The sequence below is a fragment of the Podarcis muralis genome, chromosome 10, assembly GCF_964188315.1.
Source record: "Podarcis muralis chromosome 10, rPodMur119.hap1.1, whole genome shotgun sequence".
In the NCBI taxonomy this organism is placed as follows: domain Eukaryota; kingdom Metazoa; phylum Chordata; class Lepidosauria; order Squamata; family Lacertidae; genus Podarcis; species Podarcis muralis.
The window spans coordinates 47,394,351-47,417,733 of NC_135664.1; the positions used below are offsets into that span (position 1 = coordinate 47,394,351).

General features: G+C 43.3%; 1 protein-coding gene across 2 annotated transcripts; it reads left to right on the forward strand.

Moving 5' to 3' along the window:
- The first annotated feature begins 134 nt into the window (after window positions 1-134).
- On the forward strand, window positions 135-19,543 carry CBX6 (chromobox 6). Of its 2 annotated transcripts, none has more exons than XM_028746709.2 (5): window positions 135-369; window positions 564-607; window positions 897-962; window positions 1,084-1,150; window positions 7,782-19,543. In XM_028746709.2, the coding sequence occupies exons 1-5, from the start codon at window positions 301-303 to the stop codon at window positions 8,736-8,738; spliced, it is 1,203 nt and encodes a 400-aa protein (XP_028602542.1). In that variant the 5' UTR covers window positions 135-300; the 3' UTR covers window positions 8,739-19,543. The 2 variants fall into 2 exon arrangements, with proteins under 2 accessions (XP_028602542.1, XP_028602543.1); XM_028746710.2 differs by having other exon boundaries at window positions 7,836-19,543.
- The last annotated feature ends 3,840 nt before the right edge of the window (window positions 19,544-23,383 follow it).

Consider the following 23,383-nt stretch of genomic DNA (forward strand, 5'->3'; position numbering starts at 1 on the left):
CGAGCAAAGACGGTGCGCACGCTCGGGGGAGGGGGCGCGCTCGCTCGCTCGCCCGCGTACGTGCGTGCGTGCGAGTTCACGGCGCGAGCCAGCCCCTCGAGCCGCTGTCGCGGGAGCAGCAGCCCTCAGAGCCGTTCCCTCGCTCGCCCGCCTCAGTCAGTCAGTCAGTCACACACTGAGGAAGGAGGGAGGGAGGGAAGGAAGGCGAGGGAGCGGGCGGGATTATTATGGGCTGTGGGTGCTGCTGCTGCTGCTGAGGGCTGAGCAAAAGAGAGAGAAATAAATAAGAAATAAACAAAAATGGAGCTGTCTGCAGTGGGCGAGCGGGTGTTCGCGGCCGAATCCATCATCAAGCGACGGATCCGAAAGGTGAGCGGCGGGCCAGCGAGGCCCCAGACCGGGGCTCGGCTTTTTTGGGGAGGCGGGGGGTGTTTCTGCCGTTGCCACCTCTTTAACCTGCGCTTCCCGTTTCTCCTCTTCCCCACCGCCCCCCCCATTTTACCCCCCTCCCCTCATCTCTGCCCCCTCCCCTCTGCCAAACCCCACCCCCCCGTATTTTGCAGGGACGCATCGAATACCTGGTGAAATGGAAAGGCTGGGCCATCAAGTGAGTTCCCCCCTAGCGCCTCTCTGTGTCTTGTCTGCGTGAAGAAGCCCCGTTCCCGCCTCCTGTGGGCCTCTCGCTGGGCTAATATTATGTGTCCCTTCCCTGGGTGCGCACAAGGCGCGCGCGCGCGCGTGCACACACACTCACAGAGTGCCTGTAGGGTTGCTTTATCCCTTTCGCCTCCCCACCCACCAAGAACTCCTCAGCATGTGCTAATATTTCTCTCTCTCCCCCACCCCCTTCATTCCTTTGCATGTGCCTGTAACTGTGTCCATCTGCACTTCTGCAGGTACAGCACTTGGGAACCTGAAGAGAACATCTTGGATTCCCGTCTAATTGCAGCCTTTGAGCAAAAGTGAGTTTGAGATTGATTCTGGATAGCAGAGGGAGAATTAGGAGTTATCACTTGTTTTGTTTGCAGAATGGAGAGGTTTGACTTTTTTAAAAAAAGCGTTTAATTTCTTCCCCCCACAAAGGGAACGTGAGCGTGAGCTGTACGGACCTAAGAAGAGAGGACCCAAGCCCAAAACTTTTCTGCTGAAGGTAACTCTCACTTTAATAACTTGGCTCTAATTGAACCAGTTCAAGTTTCTGGGATCTGATAACTTCAGTATGGTTAAATGCCCACTAAAAACTCTTAACAAAAATAAAACAAAAAACAGAGTCAGCTGGGGAAAGGAAGTAGTTAGAAATTAAAGCTTCACATGTTATTTTGCAGTATGTGTTCAGGGACGCCATAAATTATTGGAAAGCTACAAATATGCTCTTGATCTCTTTCTATCTTCATTTTTACTGCAAGTGATTGCTTAAAGTGTATGTAAGTTGGTCTTTTGGCCTCGTGACTTCTTGCTGTCTAAAAATGGGCCAGCGCTTTGCCACCCTTTTTCACGGACTTGTCTGAAGGCTTTGTTGTTTAGTGTTTTCTCAGAACTTTGAAGAGGGGGCAATGTAAACCAGTAGTTTTTAAAATCTTATTGAAAGAAAATAATTAAACTTTGGAAATGCTAAAGTGCTCAGGAACTTTCTGGACCAGACAGTCCAAAATATCATTTGTTTAAGGCTATTGTGATTGCAGCACTAAAACCTGCTTTGAGGTTTCTTGTCTGTAAAAAGTGAGAAAAGTGTATGTGTATATCAGTATATCAGAGTTTAAACTTCCTCCCAGTCTTGCTGAGGCAGTGCTTACTATATGAGAGGCAGAGTGGGCTGGGGTTTCGGTTCTCACTAATGCTGCTTTCAGCTCATTTAAAGTAGAAGCTCTTACTGATGTGAATTTTGGAAGCATGGGTAGAAATCTGAACCTCAAATGCTGAGGAGGGTTTGCAGAGTTGGCATTTAAACCAGTATAAACCAGTTTGGAAAAGGATGATCCATCATGGAGAATAAAGATTTTAACACCCAAAGTGGATATTTGCACTTTGTCAGGACTAAGAAAACCTTGGTTGTGTAAATTTCACCACTCTTCTCAACAAATTCCTAAATATTCATTCAGGACTTATAAAGATGACTTTGTCTAGTGTTTGACTTCTGATGACATAGGTGGTCTGATAATTGATTTGATCTGGAAACTAACTGGATAGCTTATTTGCAGATGTAAATGATTCAGAAAATCCTGACCTCCATAAGAACTAGCATGGCCAATGGTCAGTATTAATGACAGTTGTAATTCAACAATATCTGAGGGGTTGCAGGTTCCTCACTGCTATATTAAGCTAAAGATGACTAATTTAATAATTTGAGGGGCCACTCATTTTCCCAGACAGTGGTTTCAATTTATTAAATTTATACATTGCTTCCCACTAAATGTCCTGAAGCAATTTACAACCAAACTAAAAAATGCAATTATAAAAAAACATAAACCTTATTTTAAACATAGATTTAACCATCTGTCAGATCATTGGTCGTACCCAAATGCCCAGGAAAACAAAAAGACACCAAAATGGCAGCAAGGTTGATGGCAGTACTCTGGGGGTTGTCAAACAGAATCTGTTTGTGAAGTCCGTTCGATTCCCGAAACGTTTGCAAACCAAGGTGCGGCTTCTCATTGGCCCCGGAAACAATGCTAACAGCTGAAACAGATGTTTGGCTTCCAAAAAATGTTCGCAAATTGGAATGCTTATTTCCGGGTTTGCGGCATGTACGTCCTTTGTGTAGTAAGAAACACTTGAGGCAAATTTGGACCCAGCTCTATTACATTCTCCTAGAGTACCTGAACGCTATCTTGGAATGCATTTGAATTGATGGTGATACACCTGTAACAACAACAACCACTTCAAATGCTTTTCAAGATAGCATTCAGGTGCTCTGGGATAATGGAAACTAAAATATTGTATGCCCATCAGCTTGGCCTTGTGTAAGTACAGGGCCACTTTGTCATGCTATAATGCTTTAACTTATGTATGACCTGCTTTGTACTGACCAACTCTCTGGCTTGCAAAGAATGTGATGCTGGGTCATCGTATAAATTGTTAACATGAAGGTGGGTAGATGTAAGCTAGTAGGAATAAATTAGACGGTCAGTAGCAAGTAATGGATTCTTAGTTCTCTAGGGAATTTCCCAGTCACAGTTTGCAGGATGTAGCTTGTGGTCTACAGAGAAATGGGGGGAGGGGCTGCATTCTTTGACAAGTAGTTCTTTCTCTCTTCACTTAAAAATCAGTTTTGCTTTTAATCTTCTATAATTTATTTAAGTTAGAATTTTGGAACCCTCATTATCTCCCTCAGTGCCATTTCTTTTATTCTCAGCCAGAGGGAATCAGGTGAGGAGAGCTTTGCTCATGTAGTTACAAGATGTTTGAAACTCCCAGAGCAGAAACTGATGATTTTAGCAACTTGAACACAGTTGCTACACAGTATAAACAGTCATTTAGAAATTTATTGACTCAAGGTAATACATAAAGGGAGAATTTTAACCGCATGAGTAGAGTGGTCTGCACGACTTCTTTTACTCTCAGAATGGATAAAAACATCCTTTTATATATTACCTTTGGTCAGTACATCAGGTGCTTTATACTATGTTCATGAGAAGTTACTGATTTAAAAGCATGCAAGAAAATGCTTGCAGTTATGTACATTTTACTGGCTTTTCGTGAGTATATAGCTGCTAGAAAATTGGGTTAACCTACTGTGAGAAGGGGTAAGCGCTGGGCTGGCCAGGTAGAACACAGTCTCCTTCAGTTGGCCATTGGGCTGTGTGGCTGAGGACTAATTTTATCCGAGTTTGTTTGTTATAGTTCATGGAAAATACACCTTGTAGCAGTAAGTCTTTGAGTTCTAGGAAGCAACTTTGAGTTCTAGTAAGCAACTCAAGTTCTGGACACAGCTTTGTGGAATAGGGGCGAGGGAAGATCCTGAAAGTTGTAATTCAGTACTGTTTGGGTAGCTGTGGAATTTTGCATACACTAGAGTCAGGTGAGGGTAGTGGCAATGCCCCTGTCTCCAGTGATGGAACCTGGACAGAAGATAATCCTGCCTACTATTGCCATGTGCCCAGTGCTAAGACCACATGCTTTGGTTGCAAAATGTCCTAGGCTCAGCCCCCAGCATCTCCACATAGGGCTGGGAGAGACTTCTGCCTTGAAACTCGACAGCCACTGCCAGTCAGTATCAATCATTCTGAATTCGATCAGTATAAGGCAGCTTCCTATGTTCATCACTGCTTCTGAGTTTATTTTCTGAACTGATAGCAATATTTCACTTCCAGGGTGTGCAGAAGGTTTGGTCTGCAAAACGGGATGTCCGAGAAGGAAGGGTTGAATGATTTATAACAAAAGACAAAAATTCCTACCTGTTCAGCTAATGTGCCAATATTTTCTGTTTATGTAGGTTTGCAGAAGTGGAAGCTGAACTATGAGTAATCAATAGAATAAATTAAGTATAGCACTGAGTGGTATTCCCCTAAAGACACAAATATTTAAAATAGAACTTCTGGCAAGGTATAAACAAAGAATCCAGTTTCTGCTTAAGGGGGATTTTTTAAAAAAACAGAAGTATAAGCAATTCATGAATATATGGAAACAGACATTAGAACATAAGAGCCATGCTGCATCCTCTTTTAGCAGTGGTCAACCAAATGCTTTTGGGGAGCCCACAAACAGCACTTGAATATAATCATGCTCTCCTGCTGTTGTTCCTCAGTCACTGGTATTCATAGGCATATCACCTCTGATGCTGGAGGTAGTAGACAGCCTTCATGACTAGTAGCTATTGATAGTTTTATCCTCCATGAATTTGTCTAAACACTTCGTAAAGCCCGTCCAAGTTGGCAGCCATTGCTGCATCTTGTAGTATCATAACCATAGTTTATGCTCTGTGTATCAAAGTACTTCACACAAGTCATCATTGGAAAGAAACATGTTAACTTTGTATTGTAGTAATTTGAATGCACTGATATGTGAACTTGGTTGGGAAAACACCTTTAAAATGCAGCCAAAAGCACAAATGTACACGTCTGTAGTCTGACTAATTCTTAGTGCATTGTTTAACTTCCCAATATTACAAAATTACATTCATTTCCCAAAACTGGATTTCCTGATCAAAGAAATATAGATGAACTGCTTTTATATTCTTGTGTCTCCACTTCCAATGTCTTTATCATTTTGTGGGGCTTCTCTTAAAGGTGTGGACATTTATTAAGTACATTGCTAGTACTGTAGTACAGGATTTGCAATATTAAACACTAGAAGAGGGAGAGGTTATTTAGAAAATTAGTACAGTGCCATAGGTGCATGGGAGGTGGAAACTAATATAATTATGAGATTCTGATGATGTTCTCTGCTATGCCAACTTATCTTGCTGGTTGACTAGAGAGTTACTCCTCAGCACTGGAAAGAAAACACAATATGTATGGCAAGGTGATTGTGTTATCAGCAATTATTGCAATGAAGGAACACTGTTTATTTTGCATGCATTTAAACTAGCTGAATGGTAACACTGTACTTTTTGCATGTTGTCTCAAGTGAAGTATAGGCATTGGCTCTGAAGGTGTTGTGACTCAGCCTTCCCCTTTTAGGTAGAATTTGCTGATCCAGAGGCTCTGAGTAGAGAAAGCTTCTTGTATATTTTCCCCTTCCCTCCCCCTCCCCCTCATGCCACTCAAAGTATTTTTCACTCATCTCTTGTCATTTATTCTCCCATTTTCCTTTCACACCTATCTTGTACCTCTGCCCACCCCACCCCCTGCCAATTTCTTTCATCCCCGCTTCCTACTCCTTTTACATTCAGTTGTCTCTCCTATGATAGCATCTCTCTATTATCCCCTTCCTTTCTATTCCCAGCTTATTACTATTACTTTTGGAGCTGCTGCATAACCAGAGTCTTTGGTGCTTATATATCTGTGTGGAAAGTAAGTAGGAAGAAAATGGGAAGGAACAGAAGCATTCACCTGCAATTCTTGTTGCAGGCACCAGATGGTGGGAAAAGCTAATTGAACTAAGGGGGTGGGCGACAGATACATTTGGTTAGTCTGATGGTATTTGAATACAGAAGTTAGCTATTTTTGTTAGCGCATTGAATGACTTGAATCATCTGGTCTACAATAAATATCTAGTTGTAAGCATCACACAGTGGGATGTTAGTTTTCTAAAAGGGAGGGGACCTTTTATAGTAAACTAAATCAAATTCAACAGTGTAATATAAAACTAAATTGAAGGAGCGTCTCCACCCCCCATCGTTATTCCCAGATGCTGAGGTCCAGCACCGAGGGCCTTCTGGCGGTTCCCTCACTGCGAGAAACCAAGTTACTGGGAACCAGGCAGAGGGCCTTCTCGGTAGTGGCACCTGCCCTGTGGAATGCCCTCCCATCAGATGTCAAGGAAATAAACAACTACCAGACTTTTAGAAGACATCTGAAGGCAGCCCTGTTTAGGGAAGCTTTTAATGTTTGACGCACTATTGTATTTTAATATTTTGTTGGAAGCTTCCCAGAGTGGTTGGGGAAACTCAGTCAGATGGGCAGGGTATTATTATTATTATTATTATTATCCTTTATTACAAGGGCAGAAGGGACATTAATTTCGTAATCCTCATAATGACTTTGAACATAGATCAGTATCGTCGTCATGTCTTATAGATGACCCAAGAGTACTGATTTCATGGATGGGATGAGATTTGACCAGGAATATCTCCGCTCACTCTAATGCTGGAAGCTATAGTTGTATCTTAATAGAGGAACTTTGGGGAAACTGCACTTAAATTCCTCAAATAAGGTCCATGACTCAGTTTAGCTGCATTAGTTGTAATTTCTGAACCAACTTCAAGGGAAAATCCTCATAGAGCATATTGCAGTAGTCCAGTTTAGAGGTTACCAAGGCCTGCATCACTGTAACCAAGTTATGCCTGTCCAGGAATAGCTGTAGCTTAACATACCAGCTGAAGATGGAAGAAGGCAGTCCTATATTCCCAGCCAATAGTCTGTATGTCCTAATATTGTATATTTAAAGGTTTAATCTGCATGTTAATAGCATAATATCCTTTCTTAAATCTTGCTTCGTTTACTTATGGTTTAGTCAAACCCTGATAATTTTCAAATGGATTTCTGTTTTGTTGCACAGAGTGGGAAAGCTTTTGTATGACCTAAAGCAGGATTAAATAAACCTTTTCTAAATGGAATTAATTGCATTTATTGTTCATTTTCGTGGGAGACCTGATGTTATCCTAGTTAGCTTTACTTCTAAGAAGTGGTGGATGTATGATCTGGCTGCAAGTCACCTCAAGACATTGTTTGTACATATTACAGGAAAAAAATATGCCTTTCTTTTAAATGCTTACTTTGCAAACTCTCCTGTTACACATGAAGTTTTGGTAGATTTTAACTTGTACTGTGCTGCAGTCTGCTAAATGAGTAGCCTTAGTAATAACTAACAAATGTTCTTTGAAGAGCATCTCCTAATGTTCTTTAAGTCTTGAACAATCCCAGTATCCCAAACTGTAATTCAAAACCCAGGGTGAAAATGTATGGAAATGGATTTCATGGTTTCCACTATTAGGGTGATTTATGCTTGGTCAGATGGATTCATTTTGGGTTGGGAACGTGCTAAGTTTGAAATCCAGGCCTGTGCAGAGCTCAGCCTCCACTTCCTCCAGTTAGGCTTCATATCCTTAAGATGTCAGGTGCCTGCAGTTTAGTATGCAGAATGTGATTTATTCCCATCTAACTCCATTTTTTCCACTGCAGGCTCGGGCCCAGGCGGAGGCCCTACACATTGGGGATGTACATTTTTCTGTCAAGCCTGGTTCTAGCACATCCTCTCCCAAACTCCACTCCAGTGCTGCAGTGCACCGACTGAAGAAGGACATCCGGCGATGTCACCGTATGTCTCGGCGCCCTTTGCCCCGCCCAGACCCCCAGAGTAGTGGAGTTGGTGGGGGCACTGGCATCCGCCCTCCTGTCTCTCCCTTTTCAGAAACCGTCCGCATCATCAACCGCAAGGTGAAGCCACGTGAGCCCAAGCGCAGTCGCATTATTCTCAACCTGAAGGTGATTGATAAAGATGGGAAAGTGGGAAGCAGGGGAGGAAGTTTGGCTCGATCCAAGATACCTTCACGAAACCGTGTCATTGGCAAGAGCAAGAAATTCAGCGAGAGCATGCTTCGTAACCAGATCCGCCACATGAAGTTTGGAAACTTCCCGCTGTACAACAAGCCGTCCACTCCAGTCCCATCTTTGGAGGGGAAGACAGAGGCAGGAGGCTCCCAGGGTGCCTCTTGTGGGCTCATGGGCTCTTCTGCCTATGATGCCCGCAGTTCGAGCTCCTCTGACTGCCCCTCACCAGCTCCACACTCCTCATCGGATCCAGATGATTCCCCACCAAAGCTGCTTCCTGAGACACTAAGCCCAGCCATTCCTGACTGGCGTGAATCGGAAGTCCTTGATCTATCAATTCCACCAGAATCAGCAGCCACCAGCAAGCGTTCTCCTTCCGGAGGAGGGGGTCAGATGCCATCATCTCCATCCTCTTCTGACCCAGAGCAGGAGGCTGGGGATTGGCGCCCTGAAATGTCTCCCTGCTCTAATGTGGTGGTCACTGATGTCACCAGCAACCTTCTGACGGTCACCATCAAGGAATTCTGCAATGCAGAGGATTTCGAAAAGGTGGCAGCAGCTGGAGGTGGTGGTGGAGGCAGCAAATGAGAGGCTGCCTTCTTCCTTCAGTGCAGTTGGGGGGAGGGGGAAGGGACAGGGAGGCTCTACTGCAAGATCATGCATGGTGTGAATGCCTGTTTTCTTCTCTCTCCTACTTATCCATTCTTTCTCTCTTTGCTTGGAAATTAAGACGGTAGTAGAGGAATGGGAATGGATGTGTTTGAAGTTTCCAAATGTCACAGCTGCTAGGGGTTATGGTGGGGCATGAGTTTCCCTTTTGTCTTCAAGGGTTATGTTGCGCTGACTTGGACCTGGTGAATAAGAACTTGGGTGAACGGGTTCGTATCTTTAAGAGGGGAAGGATTTGCTTTCCCATCCTCTTTAATGAAATAGAGATCCTTTGGTCAACACAGGCAGAGTCTGCATTCCTGCTTTCCAGCTCTCTACACCTCTGTACCCGTCACCTTGCTCTTATATCTGTAGCTTTGGTGAGATTGTATTGACTATACCCTAGGAAGAAGCAGCTTTTTAAGAGGAAGGGAGGTTGGAGAGTAGATCACTATGATTAGGTGGGGGCTGCTACAGAACATCTGGGGAAACTTATGTGCCCTAAATTTTCATTCTGCTGCTGGGCACTCTTCCTCCTTGCATATGCCAAAAGTGCTAACTTGGTAATTGTGGTAGCCCTTGGAGTCAGCCTGGGCACATTCTATCACTTCCATCTGTCTTGAACCATTTCTCAGTCCTGGTTCTAAGACACCCTGCACATTTTTTTTGTGGCGGGCCAAACTAGAGTTTCTTCAGCCTTCTTAAGTTGTCAGTCTTGTGCCCTGCTCCTTCCTCTTCTTAAAGTCTGAGGCATGTGTGTCCCCTTCCTGAAACCTGTTATGATGAAAAGGAGAGGCGCCACACATCCATCTTCCAATGTAGGAGGGATGGAAGAGTTGTGCAGTGAGAGTGAGCCCTGTTCTTATTAACTCCATCGTCCTTCCAGTGAGGTGGGTAGGAGGAGGGCCTGCTTGTTGCACATTTCCCCATCTGCATCTCTCTCTAGGTGAGTGAGATGGAAGAACATTCACATCTACAATTCCTAGGATCTCAAACTGCCTCTACAGTTGCCAACCAAAGGTGCTAAGAACCTATTGTAAAATCTTACTGTGTGTCTCTTGGATCTTTGTGTGTGTGTGTGTGTGTGTGTGTGGAGTGCATGTGCAGTGTGTGTTTGCCTCTCCCTCCCATCCACCTGCCAACAACATGCTGCTTTTCATGAATTCATTCTGGCTGAAACCTTTACAGCCTGTCTTGGAAGGAGGTAAAAATGTGGCTTCTTTGGCTATCTCCTCACCATCCCGCATAATGGGTGAATAACCATGAGTTCATATATTTGTGTCCAAGGTTCACTGCAGAAGTAAAACAATTTCTGCAAAGTTCTGCTCTGTGTTTCTTCTGCCATCTTATGTTCTAGCCCTGTTGCAAGTTTCTCTTTCCCCTCCTGGGTGCCTCTGTTTTGTTACCAGTGGCATGTGTGCGTGCAAGTGTTGCCTGTCATACTATTTGTAATCTTCGTTACATTGTTTTTTTGGGGGGAAGGTGTGTGTGTGTGTGAGGTAGTAATATTTCTCAAGGGCTTGTCTGCATGCTATGCTATCACTGAAATAACTGCATTCAGTTCTTAATGGCATCTCTCTTCCCTGTATTCCTGTGTGAACTTTCTTTTTTTCAAGGGCTTGCTTAGGTTTTTTTGTTCAGTTTTACATTGAGTTAATTATTTATCAATACATGTAAAGACTGGTGCTGCAAAAATTGTGGCATTTTAGCTCATCGGTATCTCACATCAGGAAGGTCTTCAGACCTTTTTAAGCTGTCTCACCTTTCCCTCATTGACTTTGCAAAGTTCCACTTGGCTATATCTGTGTTTAAAAAGAAGCCTGGACTTTGCCAAGTACAGGATTGAGAGACGGTGTGTGGTGATACCTTATTAATAAACTTAAATATGAGTGTCTATATATAGAGATGCCTTCCATAAGCAAATTGTATAATGTTAAACAGTGTGATTGTCTGTGACAGTTTGAGTGTAGTCAGTACCTAAGACATATTCAAAATGTTGGTTTTCCTTTATCCTATCATATAACACCTTTTGTGTCTTTTAAAATTATTTCAAAACAAGTGAAATCTACATGGTGTGCAGGCTTAAGTTCCTCCACACTCCTTCCACTAATGTGTAAGTCTAAGGCTTCTTGTAATTCCACAGGCGCATGCTTTGAAATAGCTGTTTGTTGTTTTTCATGAGTTCAGTGAGACAGGCTGTATCATTGCTTTGCCTCAAAGGAAGTGTGGAGGTTTTTTTTATGGGAGTTTATTTTAATGGCTGTAGCTTCAAAGGTGGGTGGGTTGGGTTGTGGGGTAGAGATGTATAATGGGAGATGGAGCAGGGAGACTTGTATTAAAGAGAAGACTTTAAAGGAGAAAAAAAATGAAATATTTTATGAAGCTGCAAGAGAGGAACTATTATACTGGGTGGGGGTGCATACTAGTCAATCGTGTTTTGAGATTGCTTGGTATGTTTGTGTGGTGTATGGTTTTGAAGTTTGTCTAATATTTGAAAAAAGTAAATGGACAATATAAAAGGGAATTTTAATAGGAAACTCTTCAAATATTTTAACACATGTTCTTGGCAGATTCCCGCCCCGCCCCCCCTTCCCTAGAGTCTCTTGTCACTTTGGTTTCTCTGTGTTTCAAAAGAGTAGGACATTCACCTTTATTGGAGGTGTTGGGAGCTGTTGTCTGTTAGAAGCTGACTGATTTCATGTATGGTACCTCCAATGGCATCAGGTTGGCTTCCCCCTCCCCCAACAACTTGTCAGTAGTGAAAGGGTGGGGCTCAACAGTAGCTTTGGAATTTGTTCCAGGGGAAAAAAAATCCCAGACTAGAAATGGTCTAGTGGGAGGACAGATTTGCATGATATGTTAAACACAGTTTTTAATTTCTCCTTCATGACTCTCAAAGCAGTGGGATGAGGGGACACACCTGTTTGAAGGCAGTGGAATAAACCCTTGCCCAGAGGGTGAATTTAGCTATTATTATTAGAATTACATTTATATGCCACTACTTACTGCATCCCACATCCCTAGTCTGTGATCCCAACATGGCACTTGTGGTTCTCCCTCTCGTCTTCACAATGACCCTGTGAAGTAGGTTAGACTGAGAGATAGCGACTGGTCCAAGCTCACCTAGTGAGCTTCATGATTGAGTGGTAATTTGAACCCTGGTCTCCCAGATCCACTGCAACATGCAAACCTCTACACCGTATTGGTTACTGGGGCTGTGTTGAAAGTGTGTCTTCAGGTGTCTGCTTTCTCCACAGATTAGTTAGCGTGGCACTTGATAAACAAATGGGAATTAATCTTTCTGATAACATGTGAAGTAGCATTAGTATGAAAGTGGGATGCCGCCTGGCACTCATGTCACAAGCTTCTGTTTCCTGAATACAGATACCAGCTACTCTTGTGCCATGGTGCCAACACACGGGATGCATCCAGCACCATAATTTTGGTGCAGTGATGGCTGATGAGGTGGTACCATGCTGATTCTTCTAGTCTACTTAGAACAGCAGCTATTGGGCTGGGATTAAGAACATAGGAGCCTGTTGGATCAGTCCAGTTGATGCCTTTGAGAAGTGTGAAAGCAGCACCAGAGCACAGCAGCTCTCCTCCCGCTTGTGATTCCCAGCAATTGCCATTCAGAGGCATACCGCCTCTGACAGTGGAGGGAGAACACAGTCATCATGGATAGTCACCACTGATAGCCTTATCCTCCATAGATTTGTCTAATCCTCTTTCCAAGATGGTGGCCATCAAAGGGATTAGCAATCCCTGTCTGTCTCATAGTTGAGTTGAGCTGGTTGAGTTACTACTGATGCTCTAAAACTACATCACTGAAAGTACTTTAAAGGCCATTCCCTTGAGGAGGCAGGTGACAAGCAAAGCCTTGGCAGATAGGTGATTGTGAAACCAATTGGATGGAGCAGGGTTTAGTTGACTGCATCAGTGGCATCTTCTCCATCTCCATGCAGTATGATGACTTGTTGGGATCAGAGGCTAGGGATATGGATTGTGGTAAGTAGCCCACAGATGCAAGAGTCACTCCACTTGTGCAGTACCAGGAGTCGCTCTGATGCAAAGATAAGCCTTCTGTTTTGGCTAGCATTTTGACCACTTCTTTGGCATTAGCAACCACAGCTCCTAACCAACATCCCTAGGGAGTTCTATGCTGCTAAGATTTTACCAACCTGGTAGCTCATTTGCTTGAACATTCCCCCTCCATCTCTAGAAAGAACCATCAGTCTTGAAGGGGGAGGGTCAGGTGCATGTAATGCTGGAATGTAGGGTTGCTTGGTTTTGCCTTGAAATTTTCCCTTTTACAGTATTTGGCACACAACCTCCAAAAGCAGATTGTGTTCATCTTTCCAGTTAAGTGGCAAACCTTGTACCTGACACATTCTAGCCACCAGATGGTGACAGAGGGCTACTGTTAACTGCTTCATGATTTGGGCTGTCTTTTTGCCTTGAATCATTGTGAATTTTCATGTAATAATAGAGGATAAGATACATCCTGTATTCTTTTGCGTCTGTGCTATGTTTGTTGTACTTCTTGTTCTTAGAGAGGAGAGTTTGAATGGGGGGAGGGGAGGGAGAAAGAAACTAGTTTTGCAAAAAAAGAAAAGAAAAAAGGTTTTTTTAAAGGTAATGAGATTTTTACAGACAGAAGGATAGAGAATTTAAAAATATTAAATGCAGTGATTGCACAAACTGTAGTGATTTTAGCTGGTCCTTAAAGAAAAGAGTATTTTTAGTATTTGTGTGTGGTAGGGAGGGTGGTGTTCAGGCCATTCAAATTGGGCAAGGGAAGAGCAAAAAGTAACAGTGTCTGAGTTGAGAAAGCAAGTCCATAAAAACCTATTTTCTCTTCCCTCTACTTTCTTTTACTTGGGGCGAAGGGAGGAAGACTGCCTCCCATCTTTCCTTCCTTTCTGGATATGATTGATCCAGAGTTCAGCCTGGTTCTGGCAAAGCTTTGTCAGAAGGGCTATGTGGCATGTTATCCACTTGCAGATGAACAGTTTAGGCATCAATATGACCTACTGAGGTGAGAGCTATTTGATGAAGTGGGACATGTTGCTGCTTTGTGGTTGTTCAGTAAGTAAAAGTATCTAAGATACCAGGCAAGCAGGAAATATGTGTTTTAGCTGTGAACCAAACAAACTATTAGAAGCTGGCAAAACTTTCCTCGTAATAGGTCAACCTCAATGTATACTGGGTTTCATAACAAAGAATTCCTTCTAACTAATCTAATTCACTTTACATCTTCCAGGTACATTTTACCAAGATGTTCTCAAGTGGGTAACAGCCTTGATATGTGAGGAAAAAGTGATTAGGACCTTCGTGAGGATAGCAAACACCAAACTAATGATGGCAGCTTGGGTTGCAGTGATTGCTTTCATTCTGAGCCCTGAGGGAAAGCAAGGTGAAAGGAGCAAGTATGTGATCAAGATTTTAGCAAAAAAGACATCATGGAAGGGGAGATTCTGTTAAAAGGGGGAGTGTTGGCTGGATGTGAAGATTGTCCCCAGAATTTATGTGGCACTGACTGGTGGAGAATGGGCTGGTACTTTCCCTCCTGTTCCAAAGTGTCCAGATTGGCTTTTTTTCCATGAGTGCCAATGCAAAATCTGTAGAAGAGACCACCCGTCGTCCACTTCAGTATCAATTTTCAGACAGCAGAGGAACAGTCTCCTGGTGTTTATAGGATACACCCTAAGACAAGAAGGATGAAGTTTGACAGTTTTTGTTGGGAGGAAGACTGTCCTATTTGAGCAGTATATTTCTTTGTGGAAGTAGCTTTCATGTTTATCTGTTGCTTGCAAAATTACACCTTTGCTTCTGTGCTCTTAATTGTTCACTTCTTGTAGTTAACAGCAAAGCATAGTTGAAATGGAAGTTTGGAATCTGTTTAGGAAAAAGTATTAGATCTCCCAGAAAGCTAAATCTTTCCTGCTAGGTTGTCCAGTTTTCTGTATTGTGCAGAGAACTCATTTTTTATCTGTTCACTGTTATCTCTTTTTCTCATCTGTTACCAACCAGTTGAACTGTGATATCCTTCCTCAGGGGGACTTGAGTCCCATGTCTCTGTATGTGCTAACCTATATGTAATAATTGGTTATCAATAGGCTATGGGTGCATGCAACGGGCAGTGATAGGGAAATTCTGAGAACAATACTCTGGGCCTGTGATTCCTGGTGAGCTGCTGAAATACAGTGTCTCCCGTCTCAGGAGAATTCCCCTCTTTGCTCAATAACTTAGTACCCATTTTGGCCACGGAGAACTACCTGCAATCCTACCTCCATTATAAAATGGGTGCTATCTGAGCTGAGTCTTCCTGGTTAATAAGCTCCCATGTTCCCCCCCTCTTGTGCTTAGGGGAGGTTTAGTTGCTTTGCAACATTATTTCTTGTCCACCATCCATGGAAGCTGCAGTTGTGTGAGTGAACAACATTTTGGGTAACTGAGATGGAGGAGAAAATCAGGAAAAGGCATTCCCCCCCCATGCCAGATAATTAGGAGAGGCCCTTGGTCTCAGGAGGTATAAGATTCCAAGTGGGCCTTTGGTAAGGAAATGTAATAGGCCTGGAATGGATTTCACACTTAGTGCTCAGTGTCCTTCTGTTATGAACCATCATGTTGCTATTCCCCCTCCCCCCTTGCCTCTTCCCTTGAGGCTTTGCACTGTTTTGCCTGGTGCATCCTGTGCTCCAGTGTTGCTTGCTTTGCTGCTTTTTTGACTGTCCACTAGTGGTGCAAGAGCTGGGATCTTATTTTCTTATTACTGAAGTGTGTGTGTGTGTGTGTGTGTGTGTGTGTGTGTGTGTGTGTGTAAGTAAAATCCTCCACTTAACCCACCACAGTGCTTTGTGTTATGCAAAGCCAGCATGGGCCAGTAGCATGACCATAAGGCTGAGAACTAGGAATGTCTGAATGCTGTGATCTGCAAGCCACTTGGCTTCCAAAGTATGTACTGAAGGAGGCTGTTCTTATGAAAGCTGCTCCCAGCACTTATGAACAGCCCTAATTGTATTTAGTATTTTCCCCATAAAATGTTTAGCTTTCACCCAAGTCAGGTTTTGCACAGCCACAAAAGAGGAGCCTGGTGTTGGAATATTCTTCTTCCATGTATGGCTTCCTTTCTCAGTTAATGCAACAGCAACACCCTGATTGCCTCGCAGTCTCTCCTGCCCTACTTGAGAGGTCTACTGGGTCTAATTGAGATTGAAGTGTCAGGGTTACTAATGTATGGCATATGAACAACATCTGAAGCCACCTTTGTCCCATTTAGTTCTTATTGATCCAACCAACCCAATGTTGGTTGATGGGCAGTGGCACTCCAATATCTTAAACATTTCAGACAGAGATTTTTTCCCCAGCCCCTTTTAATGAGGGGCATTAGAGATTCAACGTGGCCCCTTATTGTTTTCATAATATGCGGTTGAACACTGAGTTAAGAGCTTCCCCCAATGTCATTGTTATGCCCTTTGTGCCAGTTCCATGTTTTCCAGAACAATTAATTGCGCCATCAATTTCATTTCTCTTTTACTCCAGTCTCAGCCAAAAGATTTTCCTTGAAACAGGAAGGTGGTGTGACACAGAAATGCATCTGTGCATTTGGATGTGCCATTGCCACAGATCATAGGACCAAGGCTGTGTGTAGATTGTTCAAGTGTAGAATTTAGCTTCGGCTCTGGAATTCAGCATCTTGTATGGGATTTGAAATTCAGCTTCATAAGAAACTGCATTCTTTATCCTTTTAAAAAAAAAGCTAACTTTTATGGCTGCAAATATAAGTTTGAAAATGTGTGAGCAATGCATGGTGAAGAAGCCAGAGCGAGGCCTGAGGATGGGTTCACAGCCCAGCATAGTTCCGCTTGTGCCTCCCAATGACTAGCAGTAGCAGAGTAAATGGTGCAAAGTAAGCAAATCTATGCAGATGTGCTTAACCTTGCATGACTTAGGCATGTAGCAACCTTGGGTGAGTGCAAAGTTTAGATTATCTTGTTGGAGATACATAATCTCTTGAACTACAGAATACACTCAGCCTTCATTAAGACTTAATCTGGAGATGCGAAATATTTGGTCCACCAAGCCTTGGCATCCAAACCCCACTCGCTCTCTCCAGGCCCCCTTCTCCCCACTGTTGAGTGGTAATCTCCAATCAGCTGAGCTGTGTGGTGGGGGAGATCCCCACACATGCTGTTCAGCTATTCAGATTACATATCAGCAGTGAGGAAGAGGGAGCTTGCTGTATTTCCTGTGCTGCATGGTGAGAAAAGGAGCCCTTTCCTCACTTCACAGCTTGGCAGTAAAATGGGCTGCCCGTGGAGAAAGGGGCTATACTCTTCCTCAATTTATGTTTCTGTGCTGCAATAAGAAAGGGGAGCCCTATCTCTACTTGCAGCAGAGAATTCAAGTGAGCTATCTAGTCCATCGCTGGTATGTGCAGCCTGTCCACTTTCCCATGAGGGACCCATTACTGATGCCATGTCAAGTAAAAGTAACATCTTGATGAAAGCTGTGTGGTCTCAGAGCTGCTTCAGTACATAAGAACTTGATAGGGTTAGGCCAAAGGTTCATATACCACCTATTGCTGTCTCTACTGGTAACCTTTATTGGGTGCCATATATGTAATAGGCAGCCTGAAGGCTGCACTATGCTTGATTGTTTATTCTTTGGGTTGCTGATCACTTGCCAGTCTGCAGCTACAATATACAAAGATTCTGCAGGGATCAAGTTGGTCCCTCTGGTTTGCTAACATCTGGGGATTATTTCGGTCACTTAATTGGTCATTGCCAGTACTGAATAAGTGGGGATTAAAATGTATGCCTTTCTGTGGCTATATTTCTTCCTTCTGTGTAGCACAGGATGATGCTGTGTAAGGCTCTCAACATTGTAGCTGTTGACAAGGAAGAAGCATTCCCAAGCTGTACTTGGATGCTGATGATTCCTTGTTAGTCTGAAGCTTTCACCGAAGGAAATAAAGGCATGCAAGTGATCTGGGGGGGAAACTTTCTTCTTTACAATGGGCAGTAAAACGATAATTTGCAGATGAGTATGTTTTGCAGCTTAACATTTGATTGGATTCATTTAAGTCCCAATTCCAATATGCTGAAAACCCATTCCTATTTTGTATAGCACTTAAAAAATATTGCAAGCACATGCTTTAAAAGTTCAGCACTCTCATACTGTGGCTTCTAATGTGAAGTACTTTGCTATTTTAAATGGGGTATCCTCTTCCATTGTTCTTTGCCTGATCACCATGTTTAGCATTTATTCTAGTCTCTCACAGAAACAGCCATTCCATACTGTTTTTTTCCAGACACAAGAATGACTTGTAGGAATTGTCCTATGTCATTAAATAGCATAGTGGGGAATATTTATTACTCGGAGACTGACAAAGGTATTGCTGAGACTCCTGAGTCTTTCAGTATCAGTCCTTATGCAGTCAACACATGTATGTTACTTTTTTGGTGCTGGAATGACATAGAGGATCTTTCCAATGTTGCATGTATAGTAATGTGGGAAAGCAACTCCTAGTTCTTTACAGTCAAGCTTTTCAGTGGAGCAAAAAAATAATGTAGCAACTCAGCTATTCTCCAGAGACTGCTGTAAGTGTCCCATGTAATTAGTGGAAGATTGCCCTGTGGTATTCATAGGCCATTATCAGTAGTAGAAAGATGTCCCCTTAACCTGGGAATAATTTATGGTTTTAATCTGGAGAATACTGTTGCTCATAGGGCATGACATGCAAAGAATGTGGGACACCTGTGCAGATGCAAAAGCTAGGCAGCAAGTTAGGTGGTGGATATTTTCCAAGATGAATGCCACAGGGGGCAAGTGACTGGCAGAAAGCTGGGACTTCTAAGGATGCAGTTTGTTTCATGGTGGCTGCTACCACCAGCCTAAAGTAAATATATCTAACCATGGCTTTAGTGATGTACCCGGTGCTTATTCCCCCTCCCCACATTTTATACTCAGACCAATTCATCTGCCACATTTCTCTTTGTGAGTTCTCTTGAAGAAAAGCCTCTTGTTCCAGGAGGTTCAGAATTGGTGTTTGCTCCTCTTTTACGCTCACCCTTGCACTTGCCAGTGCCAGGCCTCAACCTTGCCAGACGTGCTGCTGATGTCAGTGTGATCCCATTGTGAACCTTGTTAATACGTAAGGGCTTTCTAAGGCGATGGTGGCACTTGCTTCAAACCTTAAAAAACTGCAGTCAATCGAGAGGGTTAGTGTAAGTCTGCGCATTTGGCTTTTGCAAAGTTGAGGCCTTATGCTAAGTTTTGTCAAAGGGTGAGCTGAAGTTGCTGTGTTCTTGCCTCTTGGCATATGAAATAGGCTTTAAAAACCAATAACTAAATATATATCTGGTAACTTTTTAATTTTGGCAAAAAAATGCATTTAATGAAACAATTGTGCATGAATGAAGTGTTATCTATTATTTTTGTCTTATTCATTTTTAAATATAGTGTTTGCATTTGCTTGATTGCTTTTAAAAATCCAGTTCTCAGCTGGCTAAACTGTCTAGAGTGGATGGATGGGAAGCATAGTGGGGTGGGTGATTGAATCACCACCCCCCATTGGCATTTCCATCAGAAAAGTGGCTTGCTCCAGGTTTTGCGGGGGGTTGTGCTAATTACTCTTGTGTGCTTGTACATTTTGGTCTTTCTGCTGCTCTTGAGTATTGTATCAATGCCAGAAATGGGGAGTTAAAAAGATGAACCCCAATAAATTGTTACATTCCAAAGCTTCTTGCCTTTGTTGTATGTATGTTTGATCCCTTCTAACTTACAAAAATACGAATGACCAAGTGAAAGTTTCCTCTGCCCTGGAATGGGCTGAATCTCTTTGTTTCACTCTGATGGTTCATTGCAGGGCTGGGGGAGGGGTGCATCATATACATCTTCATGTCTCAGTTCAGTGCCTTTGGTATGAAGTGCAATGCACACAGCTCTTGTGCATCCAAGTACCTCATTCACTTCAATAGCAAATGCCTTTCTTTCACCTCACATTTGAAACAGAGAACTGCATCTCATTGGGCTTTGTCTGCAAGTTTTGCTCATAGATGTATTGAGGTGTGTGAGTGTACAGAAACTAGCCTTCTGTGCAAAGGTAAAAATTATATTTGTTGCCTCACACACTTTTGCACATCTCTGGCATTTGATTCTCAAAAGGTTGCCCAGAAGGCAATGTAGCCTTTGGGTTGAAAATGGTTCCCCACCCCTACTAGATACAGGATTAGAACTTGCAGTATCCGCCGCTAAAAAGGACTGATTGATGGAGGCGGAAATGCCCTCTTCCCCACCCTGCTGGTAACAGAGGGGAAATTCGGTTCAATTTGTACTTTACCACCTCTCCATTTGAACCTGGCCTGTCTTGGTACTTTGCCTTTCTGCATCCTGTTCCTTCAGGAGAGTTGGCAGCAGCAGTGCATCCTGACTGGCTGTTAATTACAGGCAGCCTTTTGAAAGAAATCCTTTAATCTCTCTCAAAGCTTCTAAACTAGCATCTGTCACAAATACTGCTTGGTGCCACACCTTCCTTTCTGAAGGAAGCAGGGGAGGATGGAGAAGAGAAATGGTTGTTTCCCAAAAAGGCAGGGTTAGGAAGCTGGAATGGGAAGAACACTGCATGAGTCCAAATAGAGCAGGGGTTGGCAAACTACGGCCCGGGGGCCGGATGCGGCCTGAAAATGTTGCGAACCCAGCCCACACGGCCATTTGAAAACCCAAGTGTCCAAGGCCAAAAGGCCACGTCAGTGTTTACCTCAACACGGTGCGGGGCGGCAAGCATCTCCAACACGGCTTTTCAGCAACGAGGGGACTTTTCAGCAGCTTGAATAGAGTTAACCTTGATAACCTGGCTACAATCCAGCAGGAGTTATGTCCAACTATATTTTCCATTTACAGCAACTGATACTTTGCACTTTAAAATTTATATGAAACACAGGATTATCCAGAACTGCTAAAAGTCTAACTGTGCCAGATTCTTTACATATATACAGTTACATGTAGGCATGGCACTGTTGTAGACAGTGAGCTGGAATGGTGTCATCTGCTAGATTTAGTCCTAGCTTTTGGCAGAATTCCTTTAAAATATTTATTCATCCTTTGGATAATGATTACGCCTTTGGAATAGGGTGGGCATTTAAGGAAATACGTCCTGCACCAAGGGTGCGGAGCTTCTGTTCTACTGTCTAACCCTCCAGGCCTACTAAGTACTTTTCCTAGGCTGCACCCCACCCTGGCCCCCTTCAAGTGTTTTGGTTGGTTGGAATGAGTTCTTGAACTTGGTAATGCCAAGTTTCTTTCGTTCCTGAATAGAGCGTGGAGAGCAGGAAGTGAGAGAGAAGAAGCCTCAGACATTAGTGTGGCTGAAACGTAGCTGACTGTACAAAGGGTAAGTGTCACAGCTTCAGCCACTTTTGCCTCTTCCCCTCCCTAATATTACCATGTGGCCCCCATAAGGTTTCCCCTTGAGGAATATGGCCCTTCAGCTGAAAAATGTTCCCCATCCGTATCCTAGACTCAACAGTTTGAAGCTTAAGGTGACAACTCTTATATACAGAGTTGAAGTTGCATGATTATAGCCAGCTCTTTGTTGAATATTGTCAATCCCAGGGAGAGGAAGGAGCAATAAACAGAAAAAACAAAAATATACAAAAATGACACAGTCATATAAACAGACCTAATTAGCAATAATGTAACAATTTCTGTTATAACATGCAAAACTACAATAACAACAATCAATATTTATAATTTAGCCAAATATCTAGGTAAAAACAAACACATTCAAACAGATGAAGCAGCCAAAGGTCTTGGCAACATTCCCTTCCCCTGTTTTTCACCTATGGCAGCCCATAGGAATGCTTCGGTGTCTGGATGTCACAATCATTTCTTGAAACAGCAGTAGCGTCTGTAACGGGTCATATGTGGAGTTCTGTCCAATCCACCAGACCTTTGCAGGAAACCATGAGCACCTGCAATTTTGCCAATTCCATGATATCTGCAACCTTGGCTTCCCGTATCATCTGCGTCAGGGAGTGGATTTTCCTTATTCGTTCCTCAAAGATGCATCCGAAATGTCTGTGAGTCTATCTGCGATGCACTTTTCTTCAGATGCGCTACAAAGCTGCACCAGGTGGCTTCACTTCCATCAGGCAAGCTAGCAAGGACCTGCTGCTTTTGCAAGGGCCGGCTGCTTTTGCCGGTGGCTGAGGTCATGCTAGGGGTTGAGGATGCTGCCCAGAGATCCCCTCCTTCCTGGGGGCTGAATTTAGTTGCCTGGAGCTCCCTGTTGTTGTTGTTGCTGCTGCTGCCGCTGCCGCTGCTGCTGCTGCCACAGCAGTACCCCAACTGCTGTCAGTAATTGAAGAAATTGTATAAAAGGAAAATTAAAAGGGGGGGTGGTGGAGGATTTTGCGCTGAGTTCTCCGGAGCTCAAAAGACCCCGACCCTTCTGTACACGAGGTAGGGCCAGACTGGAGAGGGTGGGATGGCCCCTCCCCCAGAAGGATTCAAACTGGATCCTACCTGCCTGCAAAAGAGGAGGAGCCAGCCCCTAGCAAGACTGCCCTCCAGGAACCCTGGGGATAGAAATTCACAGTAAGAATTTCCATTTTTTCCTCTGTGCCTCTCACCCCGCACTCTTACTCTGACTGTTGCTCACAAGCATCTACAGCAAGAAATTATGTGCTATATCCGCCGCTCCCCCCCCCCCCCCCCCGCAATATAGGTACCAGTACATAATTAATATTACTGTGAGCCTTCTTCATATGCTGAAGCCATCTTAAAGCCTCTTTTTAAAAGTAAAAGAAAAAACTTTGAAACTGTAGCAAGCAGGCAACTAAATTGATCTTGCAGACCACTCTGGAAGTTGGTGTCTCTCTCTCCTTTTCTTTTTTATTAAGGTTTTGTGATCCTGGTATTACATTTCCCTGAGACAGGGCATTTGTCCATGACTCTCACCCATAATGTAGGAAACTAACGGACTGACAAAGGTGAATAAGAATAAATGGAATTAATAAAGAAGGATTTTGTTGAAAGTTAAAACATAAGCCTCATGAATTCTCACTCAGTTCCACTCTGGAAACCAGACCACAGCACTGCCAACATCCATGTTCACCACCTAGCCTGCTTGATTATAAAAAAATTCAATGAAGTTGTTCCACATCTTCCCGTGTTTCTCAGAATTGCGCTGCTAGCATAGGCTACCTGATCAAGAATACCTTTCATTGTCTAGGATTACTCCACAACTTCCTTTGTGCAGCCAAGCCCTGGATTTTTTAATCCTGTGAATGATATGAAAGTGCATAATAATGGATGTAGGCAAGCAGCCTGTTAGCCTGAAGATGAAAGAACTCTAGTTAAAGAGCATTGTTTATATTTCTTTTAATTTTGTTTGGTGGCTGAGGATCTTTTGCTGGAGGAGTTTTAAGGAGACCCAGAGTGGTCATGTGTTAGGGGTGCTTCTTTGTCATATAGGTGCTGATTTCAAGATGAGATTCTACTCAGCAGCTAAACAAAAACAGAATATGTATTTCCCTGCAGATGTCAATGCTGCATAACCATGACTAATATCCACGAAT

Bases quoted from the DNA above. Each gene is read 5' to 3' on its own strand.
- CBX6 (XM_028746709.2), top strand. From the start codon at position 301: ATGGAGCTGTCTGCAGTGGGCGAGCGGGTGTTCGCGGCCGAATCCATC. The intron at 370-563 runs GTGAGCGGCGGG...CGTATTTTGCAG, and splicing joins TCAAGCGACGGATCCGAAAG to GGACGCATCGAATACCTGGT. The intron at 963-1,083 runs GTGAGTTTGAGA...CCCCCCACAAAG, and splicing joins ATTGCAGCCTTTGAGCAAAA to GGAACGTGAGCGTGAGCTGT.